Genomic DNA, 15,504 nt, shown 5'->3' with positions numbered 1-15,504 from the left:
TCCTGTCGTGGGATCATCTCCAGTACTGGGCAGATGTCGAGACAGGCCTCCGGGAGCTGTCACCGAAGGGATACACTTTGTCAGACGTGTGCCTCGCTCAGTACCGGTCACGGCTGGCTTTGTGGCGAGCCGCGGCCTCTCGGAGTCATCCACGCACTTATACAGAACATAGGCGAGCCTTCGAGACCAGTGCCCGCATAGATAACACAATATACAACAGTCGTGTACGGAAGACAACGGTAGGGAATACAAAGCATAGCAATGCGATACAGGCCAAGTCTAGGACCTCTATGGGCGAATTACCAAGCGTTAGAACCGCTACAAGAAATCACGCAGGTGACGAAGATCGGGATGACAAGGTTGGAAGGACACACTCCCGTACGAAGTATTCGTGGAACCGATCATCCTTGGTGAGCTCGGGATGGAACGTTGTCAACAGGTGCAAGCCCTGCCGGAGCGCTACGATCGTCCGAGAGTCCCGGGGGTCTGTGTCGTCCTCGTCCAGCGGGACAGCAGTTTGTGAGGTAGGAAGCAGGGAAGCAGAGATGCGCGAGATGATTTGTATTGGGGGGTCAGTTGGAGACGGGTTAAGTCCGATTACGACCTGAACCGATGGTCAGCATCTACCTCGAACTTCCCACTCACCAACCGGCGACTCACAGGTGCACGGATGAATATCCCGTGGAAAGGGCGGTTGGCCTCTCGGAGGCTTTCAACTTCTAAAGGCGCTTCGAAGGACTCTACCTGCGAACCGAAGCCGTTCCGTTCAATAGTGATGGAGATACCCCCGAGGAGCTCCTGGCCGCCCTTCTTTGCGCCCTCAACCGAGCGCGAAAGAAGGATCGCGCCAGCACATGTTCCCCAGACCGGTTTGGTCTTGAGGAACTCCCGGATGGGCTCGAGCAGGCCAGCCAGGCGCGCCAAGAGGGCGATCGTGGTAGACTCTGCAAGCGATCGTGAACAACCGTCAGGTACGCAGCAGTAGGAAGACTGCGAAACGCACCCCCTCCTGGAATAATTAGTGCATCGCACTTATCCAGGTCTTCCTGCTGACGAACGAGCACGATAACTACTCGTCTCTTCAGGGATGCCTTCTGCAGCATCACCTGATGCTCAGCAAAGGCGCCCTGCAGAGCTGCGGCACATGTGAGCGACCGCTAGACGTCCTGTGCGCTGGTAACGCGTACCTAAGATGCCTATCGTAACAATGTCTGGAGTCGGCGAGCTTGGCTGCATTTTTGCTTCGATCCCCGGATAACCGCTCGTGCGCGCTGCTTCGGAGGCTGGAATGAGCGAGGTGGCCTGGCCTCTCCCTTCCTCTCTTATCATGCAACTAGAGCATATTGATCAGAGCTTGTGCAACGTCACAATGCCTATCGACTTACCGCAGCGGCTTGGTATGACTCAGAGTCTGCTGCAGTTTTGCGGGTGCCGGAGCACGACGTTCCTTGAAACTCCGAAATTGGGCGGAGTTCGGAAGGGGGCCTATTTGTAAGCGGTCTCGCCAGATCATACATTCGTTCAAACTCCGCTTGGCCGAGACCTTAAGTTATCAGGCACAGCTTGCCGTTTTCTCCACACACCTTTGACCACGACGACAACCGTTCACGACTCTTCCGCTTCCCCCTTTTACTCTCTGGCGATGTCTGACCTCGATGCTGACCTCTATGGCGGTATGTTCCTCCAATTCTCATGATGCACTCAGGTTTCGACCCCCGTTTTCGCAGACCTCTACGGCAATGACGAGAACGAGTTTGTAGTGCCCACAGAGCCCGAAGCATCCCCTGTGAAGGCCGAAGTCAAGGAGCCCGTAAAAGAAGAGGCCAAACCGGTGGTAAAACAAGAACCACAGCCCATCCCAACTAGCACCTCGTCCGACGAACACAATCCGTATTCCCCAAGATCCAGTGAGGCCACAACAAGTGCCATCCCGTCATACACATCCCCTCCGACGCAGCAAATCCCCATCTACCAAGAACGCCAGCCAGATCACAGGGAACCTGCCCCACCACGGCACGACAGCTACCAGGGCGCTCCGGGAGTTGATCGGCCTGTACGTCCGTCTGAGATGAAGGAAGAAGGGTGAGTGTTTGCATCCCCCCTGCTGCACTGACATGCGCAGCCCCTTCAATATCCATGGCGCTCGCTGTGTGGTGTGGCAGGGTTGGGTGTCGACTCGGGATCGGTCTTAGATACGAGACGATGGCAATGCGCCCGCGGTAGTCAACCTCGCCTCCCACCTAGCTAGCACTAGCATGCTCTAGCACGTCCAGCTCTCCTAGGTCTAGGCTAGCACTGTTGCGCACAGTAGAGTCGTCCACTTCTTTCTCCTTGTTATGACTGCTCTTTGTTCTAGGTAACGGGTGCTAATAACAGCGCTTTCTTCTATGTACCCTTGTCCCCAACGTCCGCCCTCGTGACCTCAATGACGTCCCGCACCCTCTGCCGCGTGCTTGCAACATGGGCGTATGTATTGTAGCAAAATGTTCATCGGCGGCTTGAACTGGGACACAACAGATGGTATATACGTCGTACTGGTTCGTTCTGGCGTAGTACTGAAAGTGTGTCGTCGCAGAGTCTTTAAAGAAGTACTTTTCACAATTCGGCAAGGTCGAGGCGTGCACGATCATGCGGGACGCAGCAGGCCGGTCGCGCTGCTTCGCGTTCCTGACATTTGAAGATCCTGCGTCCGTCAACGCGGTGATGGTCCGCGAACATTTCTTGGATGGCAAGATCGTACGTAGTGTCGTTATCTCCTGTATCAAGATCGTCTTTTTGACCGTCTGTCTCTCACTGTAGATTGACCCGAAGCGCGCAATCCCTCGACAAGAGCATCAGCGTGCGACCAAGTTGTTTATCGGTGGTCTCCCAGGCAGCGTCACCTCCGAGTCCATGCGCGAGTTCTTCTCCCAATTTGGCAAGGTCGTCGATGCCACCGTCATGTTAGACCGAGAGACTGGCCGCAGCAAGGGCTTCGGTTTCGTGTCGTTCGAGAACGTTGACGTCCAGCCCATGCTCGGCTTTGGCAACCTACAAATCGACGGCAAGCTCGTACGTCTCATCTCTCACTCATGCGCATCGCATGGTCAGCTAACCCCCTTCCCGCAGATTGACGTCAAGCTTGCCCAGCCACGTTCCCAACGCGAGGCCTACGCCGAGAACGGCAGCAGCAGCCCCAGCGGCGGCGGCGGCGGCCGAGGCGGATACACCCAGACCAACGGCGCGTACGGTAACCAGAACTACAGCACCGGCGGGGGTGCAGGCGGAGCAGGGGGGAACGCAGGCGCACAGGGCGCAGGCAACGCGCAGTTCGACCCGCAGGCCCTCGCGCAGCTCTACACGCGCATGATCTCGCAGATCGGCGGCATGAACCCGATGATGGGCGGCATGAACCCGGCGATGATGGGCGGGCAGTATGGCGGGATGGGCGGGAACATGGGCATGCGTGGCGGGATGGGCATGGGCGCCCAGGGGATGGGTATGGGCCGTGGCGGCGGCGGAATGGGTGCGGGTATGGGCATGCCGAGCGGCCCTGGGTCGCTGGGTCCGAACGTCCCGAGGGGGCCTCGGAATGCACCTACAGGGCCGAGTGGAGGTGTTGGACCGCAGCGGGCGGGCCAGAGGGGGCAGCACAGTTACCACCCGTACGCGCGGTGATGTGTTGCGAACATTAGTTAGTCTTCGTCTCCGTCTGGTAGTTCGACGAGTACGCTACGGACACTAGTAATGCCTGTATTATGTGTCGGCTGCTTTGCTATGTTATCGCGCAGAGTTCTGCGCGTTGTACTACTCTTTCATAGACACGGCGGGCAGGTGCCCAGAATTAGCCACGAGAAATTGCTAGGGAAGTTTCGACTAATTTCACCTTATCTGTAGCTTTTCCCCGTATTCTTGCCCACTGAAAGGGTTGCCTATCCGATGATTCTCACAACATCATGGAGCCTCGAGGAGGTCTCATTACAAAGAGTCCTTTTTTGAAGGAGAAAAGGCTGCCAGCATGCAGCATTTCCTTTGTTCGAGAAGTTGACTCGAGTTAGGTGACCTCAACGGATGCCTGAAATCTTGAAATTGCGGAATATGCTACCTTTCAGCTGTGTAACATCCAGGCTGAAAGGTAACATATTCCGGGTCGCCTTTCTGGACAATGGAATGGTAGAATATTACGATCCTTTCAAGTTCCCAATTAGTGCCCCAGATATGTTGCCTTTACTGGCCAAGGACAATATACAAAGAGGTTACCTTTCCTACGCTCGAAAAGCGGGGAAAGATCTCAAGGTAAGGTAAAATCAGTCGAAAATTCTCATGACACTTCTCGTAGCCGGTTCTGGTGCAACGCCCGCCGTGAGAATGATACATCATCATTTCTGGTGTGGACTTCATCTCCGACTTTCTCGGACTTCATCTCTGCCTCCAATTCCACGGTTCACGTACCACCACCACCGTAGCTATGTGTCGCAGCAACATGAGACTAGTATCTGGAACCGCACCAACTGCCTGCTCGCGTCGTGCTTGCCCTCGCAGGACGATTCTACAAGCTCGCTGTTACACGACGTCGACCTGGGACTCGCCCATCGCCACCTCCGACGAAGTCACCCATCTGAAGTCCAAGTTCCAAGCTTACGCTTCTCAGATCCCGCGCCCTACATCGTCTCAGGAACAAATCAACCTCTCGGGATGGATGAGGACCGAAACAATGCCCCAGCTCCTCGCGCACCTCCACAACACCGAACCCCGCACGCGTCGCGCCTCGCACGCCATGTACGCGTGGAGGCTGCGTCCCAGTGCTTCCGGCAACTCTCTCCTTCTGGGGTCGTCCAATGGCGGTGAAGCTGGTGCGGGGGAACGGCTCGAACGGCTGCTAGAGCTGGGACACTGCGAGAACGTCGCGCTGGTGGTGTTTAGGTGGTATGGGGGCGTGAAGCTTGGCTCGGACCGCTGGAGATGTATCTCTGCCGTCGCCAAGGAGGCCCTGGAGCGTGGAGGATATTTGGGTCCTCGGGAGGACACAGTGGTGCGGAATAATGATCCTGGTCGGAAGAGGCGGAAGTAATCAGGTGTGTGTTTGTTCGCATTGTATATGTCTGCTCCTCATCCACTGAGGTCTATGAAGCAGTTAGCGTTGTCCGCACTGCGCGTCACAACACCCCCAACCTTGAGAATTGAGCGCAAGGCCCCATTACACCACCATTGAGCCTTGTCCAGGCTTCCAGTCACCTATCCGGTCAGACTAGGACAGGATATGCACGTCCCCAGTGAAAGTCGGCGAACTCGGACCTGTTCGGGCACCAACATTGGGCAACAATCCGCAACGTGTGTGCGTTCCTTTCTGTTATACTAATAGTGAGTACTGCACTTACCTTCTGTCCGAGTTGACTGACGTTGTCGTTTGGGGACAGTCACATCGGAGCAGGGATACATACCAAAGCTCTGTCAAGACTAGGAATGGCTCGCGGATCCCCCGATTTACGCCATGTCTCTACTGTAGAACACCCCACGGCGTGACTTTACCCGTGCCGAGCAATGACATGCCATACCACAGTTCCAGACAAGATCGCTAGCCCAGCTCGCATACGACCGACGACTCGTCCATCCATCCAACTCGACGTCCGCGCGAGCTCCCTTGTGTGCCGGCTGCACGGAGTGCTCAGTGCATAAGTAGACTGATGACATGACTACTCCCACGATAGTGATGATTAGATTATATGCAATGCACAGGTTTGTCCTGCTTCTTCTGCTTCTCGTCGATCGCCACACTGATCGCCCTTGCTTTGCATAGCAGACCTAAGCCCCGCCCTACAGAGTCGCCCGAGGCCTATGTTGTGGCTTCGTGAAGTCCGCTGAGTTACGAGTCCGCCGTATAGTCGTAGTCTATGCAGGAGTGCGACCTCTAGGTCACGAGCCAATGGATCTTCCGCCCCTGTTGCTTCCAGCCAGCCATTGCTTCGCGGGTCTGTCGTTGAACCAGGCACTTCCGACCCTCCATGCGCTCAATTTTGCGAATCGCGCTACCGCCGGAGTGAACAACGGGAGGAACGCGCCCGCATTCGGTTGCCGCCTCGACGGCGGCGCGTTTCGGCATGAATGGCTCTGTGAACCTGTTGAGTACATGATTCATGGTGCACCGACGACCGGATGCTCATTAATTGGAGCTGCAGCTGCCGTGTTTGTATCCGCACAGTGGAAGTGACTGCAAGGTCGTCCTAAAACATGTGGCGTTTCACTGAAGGTGGCAATCCATGGCCGTGGATGACGTGTATTCCTCCGCACGTTTCGGCTCAACCCCCGCATACCCAACCAGCCCGGAGCTTGTGGCTTATTTCTCTGCGTGTCTCGAAGGGTCATCTCGCCCTCGTGGCGTATATTCGACACAAGATCAGGTATCATCGGGCGGTGACCGGGCATCGGCCATTTCTCCGTTCTACAACGGAACTGAATACGGCGTCCCTCAGCCCAGATTCCACCGATAGGAACTATCCTTCCTGGCCCCTTCGCAAGACCCTCAACCCCAGACGAAAGGTGACACCAGTGTCAGCGCGAGTCCGATACAGTCGGTCGCTGTCGACTCCTCGCAGATAGGGTCTGGACACCATTCCGCTTACAGCCAGCCTTGAAGTCTGCTCAGCTCGTCGTTCTTCCCAGAGGAAACTCAGGATACCGTCAAAAGTGGTTGTAGACTATGCGGCCAAGTGATCCCCGGATAAGATGCGTTGCCAGTGCATTACGGCCCAGCGGGTGCGGGTGGCGGTAAGTTCCACATTTCCAGTATCCTACTTACATTAGCCGACACCATTATCGTTACCGCGTTTTCCAAGTATTGTTGCCCTTGCACGACGCCCGAAGGGCCGAGTTAGGGACATGTCTGCTCAGGATCGACGAGACACATGTGGCTCAGAAGGAGTGATGATGGAGCACATCCTGGCGCTGCGATGCAGATGTAGACCAAGACTTTGTGAGTGTGCATCCGCTCTTTTTTGTTCCGACAGCCATACTGAGCACAAGGCACTCTCAAAATGATCTGCTATCACATGCAACAGGTGCCTCCAGCGGCCGATGTCGGATAACACGAGCCTCTCCCTCACTGTTATCGGTCGTCAACGGCGGCGCAGGGCAGTGCGGTCTTGGGTCAAGGCCACTACTCGGCTGACGAAACCACACGTCATGAAACGTTCGAAACTTCCCCAAGTATATCTACAGTGGCGTACTTGACCCCAACATTGGCTGCCTTGACATCCTGTGAACTCAGGTCTCTGGAACAGCAGGGTTGCGTTCGCTGAGCCGAAACTGTATATGTCCTTCACATGGAATTGCAAGGTACTGAAGAGGGGATACCTCGCCACACTGAAGTCACTTCGATAAGCAGGCTACCGCCAATGCGCCCACAATACCGTTACCGCTCTGTGGAGGGCAACGGTGGGCGGCCTTGCAAAACGCGCATCCGGAACATGCAAGGGCGCTGCCGAGATGATACTATCGCTGCATACTTGCGCCTACAAAGCAATACCTCAGGTCCAGGTGTGTAACGGCGGTTTGCATGTTATGTCGGGGACTGGCTGACAGGTGTGCCGTGTGATCGGACTGTAGGACATAAAATGAGACGAGATTCCAACGAGTGCATCTCAGTCTCGCCCGCTTCTACCCGCCATGTCTCAGGACACACTCGCCTCCAGAACCAACACTAGCCTCTCCACCTTGGGTGATGTCAAGAAGACTTCGTCTCGAAAAGGGTTGGCTTTCTGGATGGCCTTCATCGCTGTCCTGGCTTCACTGTTCCTCAGCGTGCTCGACTTATGCGCCGTTCCCACCGCTTTGCCAACCATCGTCGCAGACCTTCAAGGCGGGGACCAGTACATTTGGGTCGGGTCTGCTTACGCTTTATCCAGCACGGCGGTGCTCCTTCTATGCGGCCGCATGGCGGATATCTTCGGAAGAAGACCCGTCATGCTCACTTCAATCACCATCTTCGCCCTCGGCAGTGCTCTCGCAGGGGCATCGCAAAGCATGAGTATGTTGGTGGCTGCACGAGGTACGTTTTTTTTCGATTTCAAGTGATTGGCTTGCTGTTCCGATTGTGCCGAATGGCTGGCTGATGCTCTTCGCAGTCGTCCAAGGATTAGGTGGCGGATGCATCTACGCAATGACCCAGATCATCACTTCCGACTTGGTACCTCTGGCCGAACGTGCGGCATATCAATCTGCCCTTGTGATGGTGTATGCTTTGGCGGCTGGGATTGGGCCGTTTATCGTGAGTTCTTCGTTAGTTCTTCGTTGTCCTCCAGGTGCGCGAGCTAATCGGTCGGTTTAAAGGGAGCGGTATTTTCCGAGAAGGCTTCGTGGAGATGGCTCTTCTGTCAGTGAACTCAGTGTCTTCAATACTCCCTGTGACGCGCTATCCACTCCAGACCTCAACTTGCCCTTGACTGGCTTGGCGTTCGCTCTTGTGGCGATCTTCCTCCGAGTCAATACTCCCGGAGGAGCTGTATTGACGAAGCTGTCTCGCATGGATTGGATGTGAGTGACTTCCCTATGTGATTATGTCGTCGGTCGGCTCAACATCGCGACAGAGGAAATGGGCTTATCGCTGCGGGATCAAGCCTTACACTCATCGGACTTGTATGGGGAGGAGTTCATTATCCATGGAACTCTGCACATGTCCTCGGGCCTCTCATAAGCGGGGTCGTCCTCATGGCTGCGTTCTTCTTCTATGAGTACATGCTCTTTGGTCGCTCAACATCCGAGGGGAAGACTGGCAACAACACATCCTCCGCCACACTACCGTTTGATCTCTTGAGCAACCGGACTAGTCTGTTCGCGTGAGTAGTGCTGTCTCTCCCAAGCTCATCTAGTCATCCTAATACGACTCCCAGCTTCGTGGCTACTTTTCTCCACGGTTTTGTCAGCATCGCAATCATCTGTACGCTTTCATCCGCTGTTACACATGTCACGGACGCTGACATTCCTATAGACTACATGCCCGTGTTCTTCCAGGCATGCATGGGTGCATCCGCAATCCGCTCCAGTGTGGATACACTTCCCATCTCGGTCGTTATGACTCCCTTCGCAATGTTCTGCGGTATCACGATCAAGGTCACGCAGAAATATCGGCCCATGAACTACCTGGGATGGACCCTCTCGGCCGTCGGCGTCGGTCTTTTGACTCTCTTGCGTCCTGATAGTTCCACCGCCAAGTGGGCCGGCTTCCAGTTCATCGCCGCTGCCGGAACTGGCATCAACGTAAGCACATGCACTCGTAGTCAGAGATAGACATACTCACCATCCGGAATTCTGCAGTACGCCTCTACACTGTTCCCTATTCTGGCACCGCTGCCAGTAGCTCGCAATGCCGCGGCAGTCGCCTTCTTCGCCTTTTGTCGTAGCTTTGCGCAGGTTAGTGAAGCCTGAATGCGTTAGATTCACCGTGCCCTGACCGGATACTATATTATAGACATGGGGCATCGCCATGGCAGGAGTTATCCTTCAGAACCGCCTAAGCAGCACGCTCCCAGCAGCGTTTGTATCCCTCTTTCCCGGCGACGTGGACCTCGCGTTCGCTGCAGTTCCTGTGATACGCACCCTCGACGAATCCCTACGCGCCGAGGTACAGCTTGCCTTCGCTGACAGTTTGTCAATCGTATGGAAAGTCATGATCGGGGTATGTGGAGCTGGGTTCTTGACCGTATTGCTCCTGAAAGAGGTACCGATGACGACGCACATGGACGAGAGGTTCGCGCTGGAGAAAGGGGAGAAGATTGCAGATGAAGAGAAAGGGCAGGTCGCAACAGCATGAGCGTCGGTTTCTGATATTTATGCTATCGGCGGGTAAGTTATACCACTTGTTACATAGTACATACTAGCATCCATCATACACATACGCTACTACATCCTCTACGTATCATACACATAATCTGAAGCTTAGGAAAGCGAACGAAGCATGAAAGTCAAGAGGTCTAGGGAAGGGCTGATGAACGTATGATCGGGTATGGTGAGGTATCGCAGAGGGTAGGGAGACGGAACATTTCTATAATCAAGAGTCCAGGACTCGAGTCTTCACCACCACGCGAGTCCACTAGGCAGGTATCCAGACCTGGGCTTGAGGGTGTCCGAATTTCTTCTCCTTGACGTTGATGCTACACCGACGACATTGGTAGCGACGATGCGTACCACTCGCCCAGTCCACTTTCCACGAGTGGCTCGCTCCGCCTCGACAGTCACCCACGTCAGAGTCGGAGATGGCCACAGGTGCGGGAGGCTTCGGATGGTCAGAGACGCGCGGCCAGGCCCGTTCAGAAGACCGCGGAGACGAGACATTGGAAGGAGGCAGTTCAGACGGCGGAGGGGATGCTGGAGTGCGGACTGACTGCCATATGGCAGCAGACATCATTCGAGACGACACTTGACGAGGGCATCCGATCGGAGTGGACACATCTGTGCCTGCGCGCCCTGAGATCCGGGGAAGGCGAGGAAGAAAGGGAATCCCAGCGAGAGAGCTTGGAGCGTCCGAACTCATCGTTCCCATCGACGAACGCCCCGCAGAGGATCGCCGTGGGGCATTAGGGCTGCGAAGAGGGGCGTCGAACGAGACTCGTGGTGACGGTACCACTTCTTCTTCGGCAGCAGACTCGTATACAGACATGGCATCGTCACTGTCGTTGTTATGTTTGTCCTCTGGTACGTTCCGGGAAGAAGCAGCGGGCAAGGGAATTGCTGGAGGCGATTCAGGGGTGAGCCGCGTCGCAGTCGCACTCTCGGGAGACCTGTTGTCGACGGGCCGAGGCTGGCAGACGACCAATTTCTCTGGTACCCAATATCCATCCCGCTTCTTCTCCCAGACCTTCATGTGACAATTATGGCAGAAGTACTGCCGAGTGTACTTGTTTGCCGACGGGATGATCCAAACGTGGCCTTTCGGACAATCATAGCGGCAGTCTGTTGCTACCGGTGAACGAGGTTTGGGATTGGATTCGACTGACACATGGCGCTGCTCGGAATTTGCTCGTCTAGGTGGCCCCGTCTCTGCATTCGTGACGAGGGGCTTGCGACTGCTCCTTCGTTGCATGACTGGAGACTCAGGCTCAGCATCTAGTTCTGCTTCCTCGGGGATCTCCCTCGTCGCCGTGCTCGAGACAGCATCTTGTGAGTCGGAGGGCTCATCCACTAGAGTAGCTTGAGAGTTTATGCGAGTAAGAGGCGTCGATTGCATAACAGAAAGCGCCGACTGGGGATTTGCTGCCCCAACGAACAATGGCGGTCTATTTCCGTTGGATGACCCTACAGGAGGAATCAATCAGCGTAGCTCCATCAACATCCACGAAGGTACTCACAAGCCTTGATCTCGTTCAGATACCTTTCTCCTAGCCAGGCGAACGCTTCCTTCTTCTGCGTGTAGCCATAGTAGTACCTGCGGATGTTGCTTCAGTGGTTGAGCGTACAATAGGCGAATTGAGAACGGACCACGCGGATGCTCTGAAACGCTGGTCGCATTTTTCTGACTCCGTACATCCCCCTACATACCCAGGTCACAAAGGTCAATAACTCGGTTCGACCCTGAGCGAGTGTAGACCCGACCTCCGAAGTAGCGACGCTGATACTCTTGCTTCACCCGATTGGCTTCATTGGGCGGCTCATCTAGGCTGCGGTGGGATTCGGAGTCCTGCTCCTCTGCAATGGCGAGGCTGAGTCATCGTGTGCAGCTAGTCAGATGTGATAGAACTCACTAGCACCCTCGTCTAGTATTATGGCTCTACGAAGGTCTCTGTTGAATCGTGGCATCATCTCTCGTGCCTCCACGAGGAAGTGTTGCCACCGGGCGGGATCCTCTTCTCGACGAGAAAGCGCTGGATCGCACCGATCGGCACTCAACTTGTTCGTATGATCCGACAGATCCGTGTGCGGAATCATATCTCGGAGCTGCTGGATAGGGCTGACAAAACCTGACGTACTGTCCCGGCGATACCCTGACTGAACCTCGTTGAACTCCGCTCTAAGTCGAGCGAAGTCGTCCCCAGACTTCATGATATCCTAGGTTATACCGATTCAGTGGGCGTATCATTAGCACAGACGGGGGACCTACAAGTGCCGCTTCGATGAGGGGTACAAGTGCCAGCGGGTATGGTGCATTGGCGAGCGCAGGCGAACTCTCCACATGCTGAGACCACTCATTAGCCATCCGTCCCATTAGTGCATTGAATTTGAGTTGCATGAATGTTTCCACAGCAGCCGATGGCAAATCGGCGAGCTGACCAATAGGCTTAGAGGATGAAGCACGAGCTAGTTGGGCCGTTAGGGACGGTGCGCGATTGAAAGGTGGTGCTTCTGCAGGAGGGAGCAGGGACGGATCCCATGTAACGAAGTACTTGTCCCCATCCAAATCACCACTGGACATTGTGTCAGGAACCGAGTGCCGCGCGGTCGACGGGAACACTATGGGTTGTAAGCATGATGAGGTCGTCAACAGCACGGAGCATACCAATGCAGTTGCGATGATGCCTTAACTCCGGACGGTCAACTGCGCGTAACCTACGGATGTCTACGACAACTATCAGAAGGCGCACGATGCCGCAATGATCTGCAGACTGACCTCCAGGATGGTACGAAGGGGTTCTGTAGAGACTATCAGACATCGGCAAGACCTCCAGAGGAAGAATATACCTAGAGACCACGACGTCGCGCACTAAGACGCCACTGCGACTCGGAAGGTTGATATAAACCTCGTCCGGACCAAGCACACCCTCTTCATCGACAACGCCGAAGATGTAACACGAATCCTGCACTCGAAGGTTCATCCTTTTACGAAGGCTTTCATACTGAAATCCTTGGAATCGCTGCAAGCGTTGCCTCACAATAGGTTCCGCCAAGTCATGTCCAGCAAGTAGGAGGTTATAGACTGGCAGGAACGCATGAGCACGGTCAATAGATTGCGATACTCGTATGCACTCACGACCCTGATTCAGACTATCCTCTGCTGCTGCATCAAGCTCTCCTCTGATGTACGCGAGTGCCTTCGCCCGGTCTGTCAGAATGTTGTCAATTAAGTCGAGCTGGTCCTGGAGGAGCCGTTGGAAGACGCTCGGAGAGACGCCCAACGTCAAGAGAAGCACCACCAATTGGACGTTAAGGCGCGCTGCGGCAGGCGACGAGTTGTAGTTGTTGAGCTCGAGCACGGTAGGACCACCGTCATACTTGTACATGGACGGTCGATATGCGATCAGGGGAGCAACATCGCTGTCTGCACGGGTACCACAAAGCGCGTCGAACTGGGCGTCCGGATAGCGCACCAGGAGCCCTTTGATGCCACCACGGCGAACCTGGAATACTATACAAGGCATCAATTGGCTTGATTCATATGATTTTATGGCACTCACCAGTTGTGTCCGAGGGTAAGTCATGTTTCGCGCACAGTTGTGCCGCGAAGGAGTCACGAATCATCCCACAGCCGTCACTATAAAGGGAGCCGTCTGGCGCGGTAAGATCGGGTATTTGGAGAGCCATGGGATGGGGTATCTGACAACTTTATCTCAATACACTCTGTCGATTGTGAGAATTATAGACAAACACGACACACATCAAGTGACTCCACCGTGGAGGAGAAGGACAGTCCAAGACGCGCGGCATACTTGCCGTACCCCGATTTGAAGTAGACAGAAGGCAAGTCTCCGAAGCGTGCCAGTAGGCGTTCGATATTCCACTCTTCGTCCTCGCGGAAGAACACGAGCCTGCCGGCTTTCACTTGCGACTCCGTGAAGCCAAGGTAGCGGTACCTATGGGGTAATGGATTAGACTTCGCAGAGAATGGAAGGGGATTGGCTGACCGGATGCTGTAAATTTCTACGCCTTGGTGTACCCACCGCGACAAGGTTGCGCGAAGCACATCCTTATTCACCTGCTTCGGGACGGAAACAAGGAGAAAGCGTGTCGGGTCGTTGACGAGACGCATCGCACGAGACGAAGGATGCCTCTGCAATTGTACATCTCCAAGGTTCCTCCCATCGGGACATCGCGCTGTGCAAATAGATACATAGGACTTTTCAATCATGAAGTGGTCGTGTAGAGTCGTAAAGGGCGTGCAGGAGGAGAGTCGTAACTAAGTACAGTCTACCGCTAACTGATTCAGATCAGTGAAGTTCAACATGACTGTTATCCGACGGCTTTTGCCGGACAGAATCACTCACGACATTGATCGCGCCGTATGTTTGAATCTCGCAAAATATTCGCACCTACACTCACCTCGAACGCATGCAATCAACTGGTAAGAAGCTCATCATAGAACCCCACTGAATACTTAGTCACCCATTCCAGGAATCCACGATGTCGACGCTAAGCCTGACGCTCGCTCGGCCTGCCCTGGCATGCCGTATGAAGAACCGTCCCAAAGCGTGGTCTCGTGGATGAGCATTGGCGGTCAGTCAAGGATCCTGTGTGAACGGTTGCGCCCTGTAGAAATCCACGGTTGCGGTAAGGCCAGTCTTGAGATACTGCGCATCTGCCGACGCCACCTCAACGTGGGGTCACGGTATGTTCGTGCACGGCCGCCGATTTTGCGACGAAGTCCGACTAGATCGTACGTAGTTCATGCGGTCCGTGGTGCAGAGAACATATGATCCATCCAGTCAAACGAGACCTTACGAAGCTGTTGGAGGCGTCCGCTGAGCCCGTAATGTGAAGGTACGCAAGACATGATGGGGCCCGTCACGAGTTTAAACCAGGTGTTCATTGAGGCTGTGTCTGGCGTGGAGTCGGAGTGAAGTCCAGAAGGGCCACTGCTTGCCAGCAACATCTGCCATAGGGTACAGTCACAAGTTCTAACGTGTTGTTGCGAGGTCACCTGGACTACCTGAAGCTTCAGCGCTTGAATTTGCCGGCGAAGTTGTCCGAGATATTGCTTGCTCACCTCCTTACACTCACACCATCCATCACAGCGAACGGTCCCAATACTGCTTGGCGCCAGGTGAAGTCCCAGGTACTACTCAGATGTGAACAGGAACTGATGAATGTTCTCATGAATAGAATCGAAGGCATGATTGAGTTTAGTACCGCGCCCGGCATCTCGTGGTCAGCTGCACCACTATGACCACAACGTCGGTATGTCACCGCTCCGGGTTTATGGGAATGCTGATCCCCTGAATGAAGAGCTATAGTTAGTCGAAGTCAAGAGACTTCTGCATTTCAAACTATACCTTGTGGGGCTTGCACGCACAGCGGCGCTGATGGTGGGCTACGGGAGGCCGGACGACGTAATATTCCAGCTTGAGACGGGCTGGAAGAAAACCTTTCAATTCGGTACGTTTCTTCAATTGCATCCAGTGGGAGTTGCACGTATGGATGCTCTCGGGAACCCTTCGAATTGCGGGGTATCAATGAATCGAGCCGCCGTTTCACACACTCATGCCACTATACGCGATACTCATCCTTTGTCTTCCAGACTCCTGCGGTATTCAATTTGATACCAGAAGCAACCCAAGTCTGTCTCGCAGTCATCTGGCTCGACCTCATGATCGGCCAATCGCTTTA

The 15,504-nt window shown here is 54.7% G+C and overlaps 6 protein-coding genes across 6 annotated transcripts; 4 read left to right on the top strand and 2 right to left on the bottom strand.

Moving 5' to 3' along the window:
- Window positions 1-149: 149 nt before the first annotated feature.
- L226DRAFT_554862 (SNO glutamine amidotransferase) lies at window positions 150-1,404 on the bottom strand. Its single transcript, XM_067683025.1, has 5 exons — window positions 1,386-1,404; window positions 1,188-1,333; window positions 1,004-1,135; window positions 661-944; window positions 150-604 (listed from the first exon to the last, which is right to left on the bottom strand). The coding sequence occupies exons 2-5, from the start codon at window positions 1,327-1,329 to the stop codon at window positions 329-331; spliced, it is 834 nt and encodes a 277-aa protein (XP_067530927.1). The 5' UTR covers window positions 1,330-1,333; window positions 1,386-1,404; the 3' UTR covers window positions 150-328.
- A 238-nt stretch (window positions 1,405-1,642) lies between these two features.
- L226DRAFT_574875 (uncharacterized protein) lies at window positions 1,643-2,086 on the top strand (the record flags this gene model as incomplete). Its single annotated transcript, XM_067685117.1, has 2 exons — window positions 1,643-1,673; window positions 1,728-2,086. 2 exons carry the CDS (start codon window positions 1,643-1,645, stop codon window positions 2,084-2,086), a joined length of 390 nt encoding a protein of 129 aa, XP_067530926.1.
- A 397-nt stretch (window positions 2,087-2,483) lies between these two features.
- L226DRAFT_470302 (RNA-binding domain-containing protein) lies at window positions 2,484-3,657 on the top strand (the record flags this gene model as incomplete). Its single annotated transcript, XM_067676300.1, has 4 exons — window positions 2,484-2,520; window positions 2,576-2,736; window positions 2,800-3,051; window positions 3,109-3,657. The coding sequence occupies 4 exons, from the start codon at window positions 2,484-2,486 to the stop codon at window positions 3,655-3,657; spliced, it is 999 nt and encodes a 332-aa protein (XP_067530925.1).
- A 649-nt stretch (window positions 3,658-4,306) lies between these two features.
- Window positions 4,307-5,257, top strand: L226DRAFT_230537 (ribosomal protein S5 domain 2-like protein). Its single transcript, XM_067673087.1, has 2 exons — window positions 4,307-5,054; window positions 5,111-5,257. Exon 1 carries the CDS (start codon window positions 4,448-4,450, stop codon window positions 5,048-5,050), a length of 603 nt encoding a protein of 200 aa, XP_067530924.1. The 5' UTR covers window positions 4,307-4,447; the 3' UTR covers window positions 5,051-5,054; window positions 5,111-5,257.
- Window positions 5,258-7,358: 2,101 nt separating this feature from the next.
- L226DRAFT_230527 (MFS general substrate transporter) lies at window positions 7,359-9,924 on the top strand. The gene is made up of 10 exons (XM_067673086.1): window positions 7,359-7,512; window positions 7,582-8,023; window positions 8,100-8,242; window positions 8,305-8,347; window positions 8,400-8,508; window positions 8,562-8,810; window positions 8,865-8,911; window positions 8,963-9,231; window positions 9,289-9,384; window positions 9,443-9,924. Exons 2-10 carry the CDS (start codon window positions 7,642-7,644, stop codon window positions 9,782-9,784), a joined length of 1,680 nt encoding a protein of 559 aa, XP_067530923.1. The 5' UTR covers window positions 7,359-7,512; window positions 7,582-7,641; the 3' UTR covers window positions 9,785-9,924.
- Window positions 9,925-11,295: 1,371 nt separating this feature from the next.
- L226DRAFT_470395 (RdRP-domain-containing protein) lies at window positions 11,296-14,029 on the bottom strand (the record flags this gene model as incomplete). Its single annotated transcript, XM_067676306.1, has 12 exons — window positions 11,296-11,395; window positions 11,449-11,500; window positions 11,563-11,655; window positions 11,712-12,015; window positions 12,068-12,417; window positions 12,464-12,523; window positions 12,575-12,597; window positions 12,646-12,880; window positions 12,935-13,309; window positions 13,359-13,497; window positions 13,559-13,754; window positions 13,806-14,029. The coding sequence occupies 12 exons, from the start codon at window positions 14,027-14,029 to the stop codon at window positions 11,296-11,298; spliced, it is 2,151 nt and encodes a 716-aa protein (XP_067530922.1).
- Window positions 14,030-15,504: the final 1,475 nt, after the last annotated feature.

The sequence above is a fragment of the Lentinus tigrinus genome, assembly GCF_003813185.1.
Source record: "Lentinus tigrinus ALCF2SS1-7 unplaced genomic scaffold L226scaffold_38, whole genome shotgun sequence".
In the NCBI taxonomy this organism is placed as follows: Eukaryota; Fungi; Basidiomycota; class Agaricomycetes; order Polyporales; family Polyporaceae; genus Lentinus; species Lentinus tigrinus.
Note: the sequence above shows the minus strand (reverse complement) of the source record. Positions and strands in the feature narration are given on the sequence as shown.

Coding starts and splice junctions, on each gene's coding strand:
- L226DRAFT_554862 (XM_067683025.1), bottom strand. CDS start 1,329: ATGATAAGAGAGGAAGGGAGAGGCCAGGCCACCTCGCTCATTCCAGCC. Junction 945..1,003: donor ACTAATTATTCCAGGAGGGG/GTGCGTTTCGCA, acceptor GATCGCTTGCAG/AGTCTACCACGATCGCCCTC. Junction 605..660: donor GGATATTCATCCGTGCACCT/GTGAGTCGCCGG, acceptor CCATCGGTTCAG/GTCGTAATCGGACTTAACCC.
- L226DRAFT_230537 (XM_067673087.1), top strand. CDS start 4,448: ATGTGTCGCAGCAACATGAGACTAGTATCTGGAACCGCACCAACTGCC.
- L226DRAFT_230527 (XM_067673086.1), top strand. CDS start 7,642: ATGTCTCAGGACACACTCGCCTCCAGAACCAACACTAGCCTCTCCACC. Junction 8,024..8,099: donor TATGTTGGTGGCTGCACGAG/GTACGTTTTTTT, acceptor TGCTCTTCGCAG/TCGTCCAAGGATTAGGTGGC. Junction 8,912..8,962: donor TGTCAGCATCGCAATCATCT/GTACGCTTTCAT, acceptor ACATTCCTATAG/ACTACATGCCCGTGTTCTTC.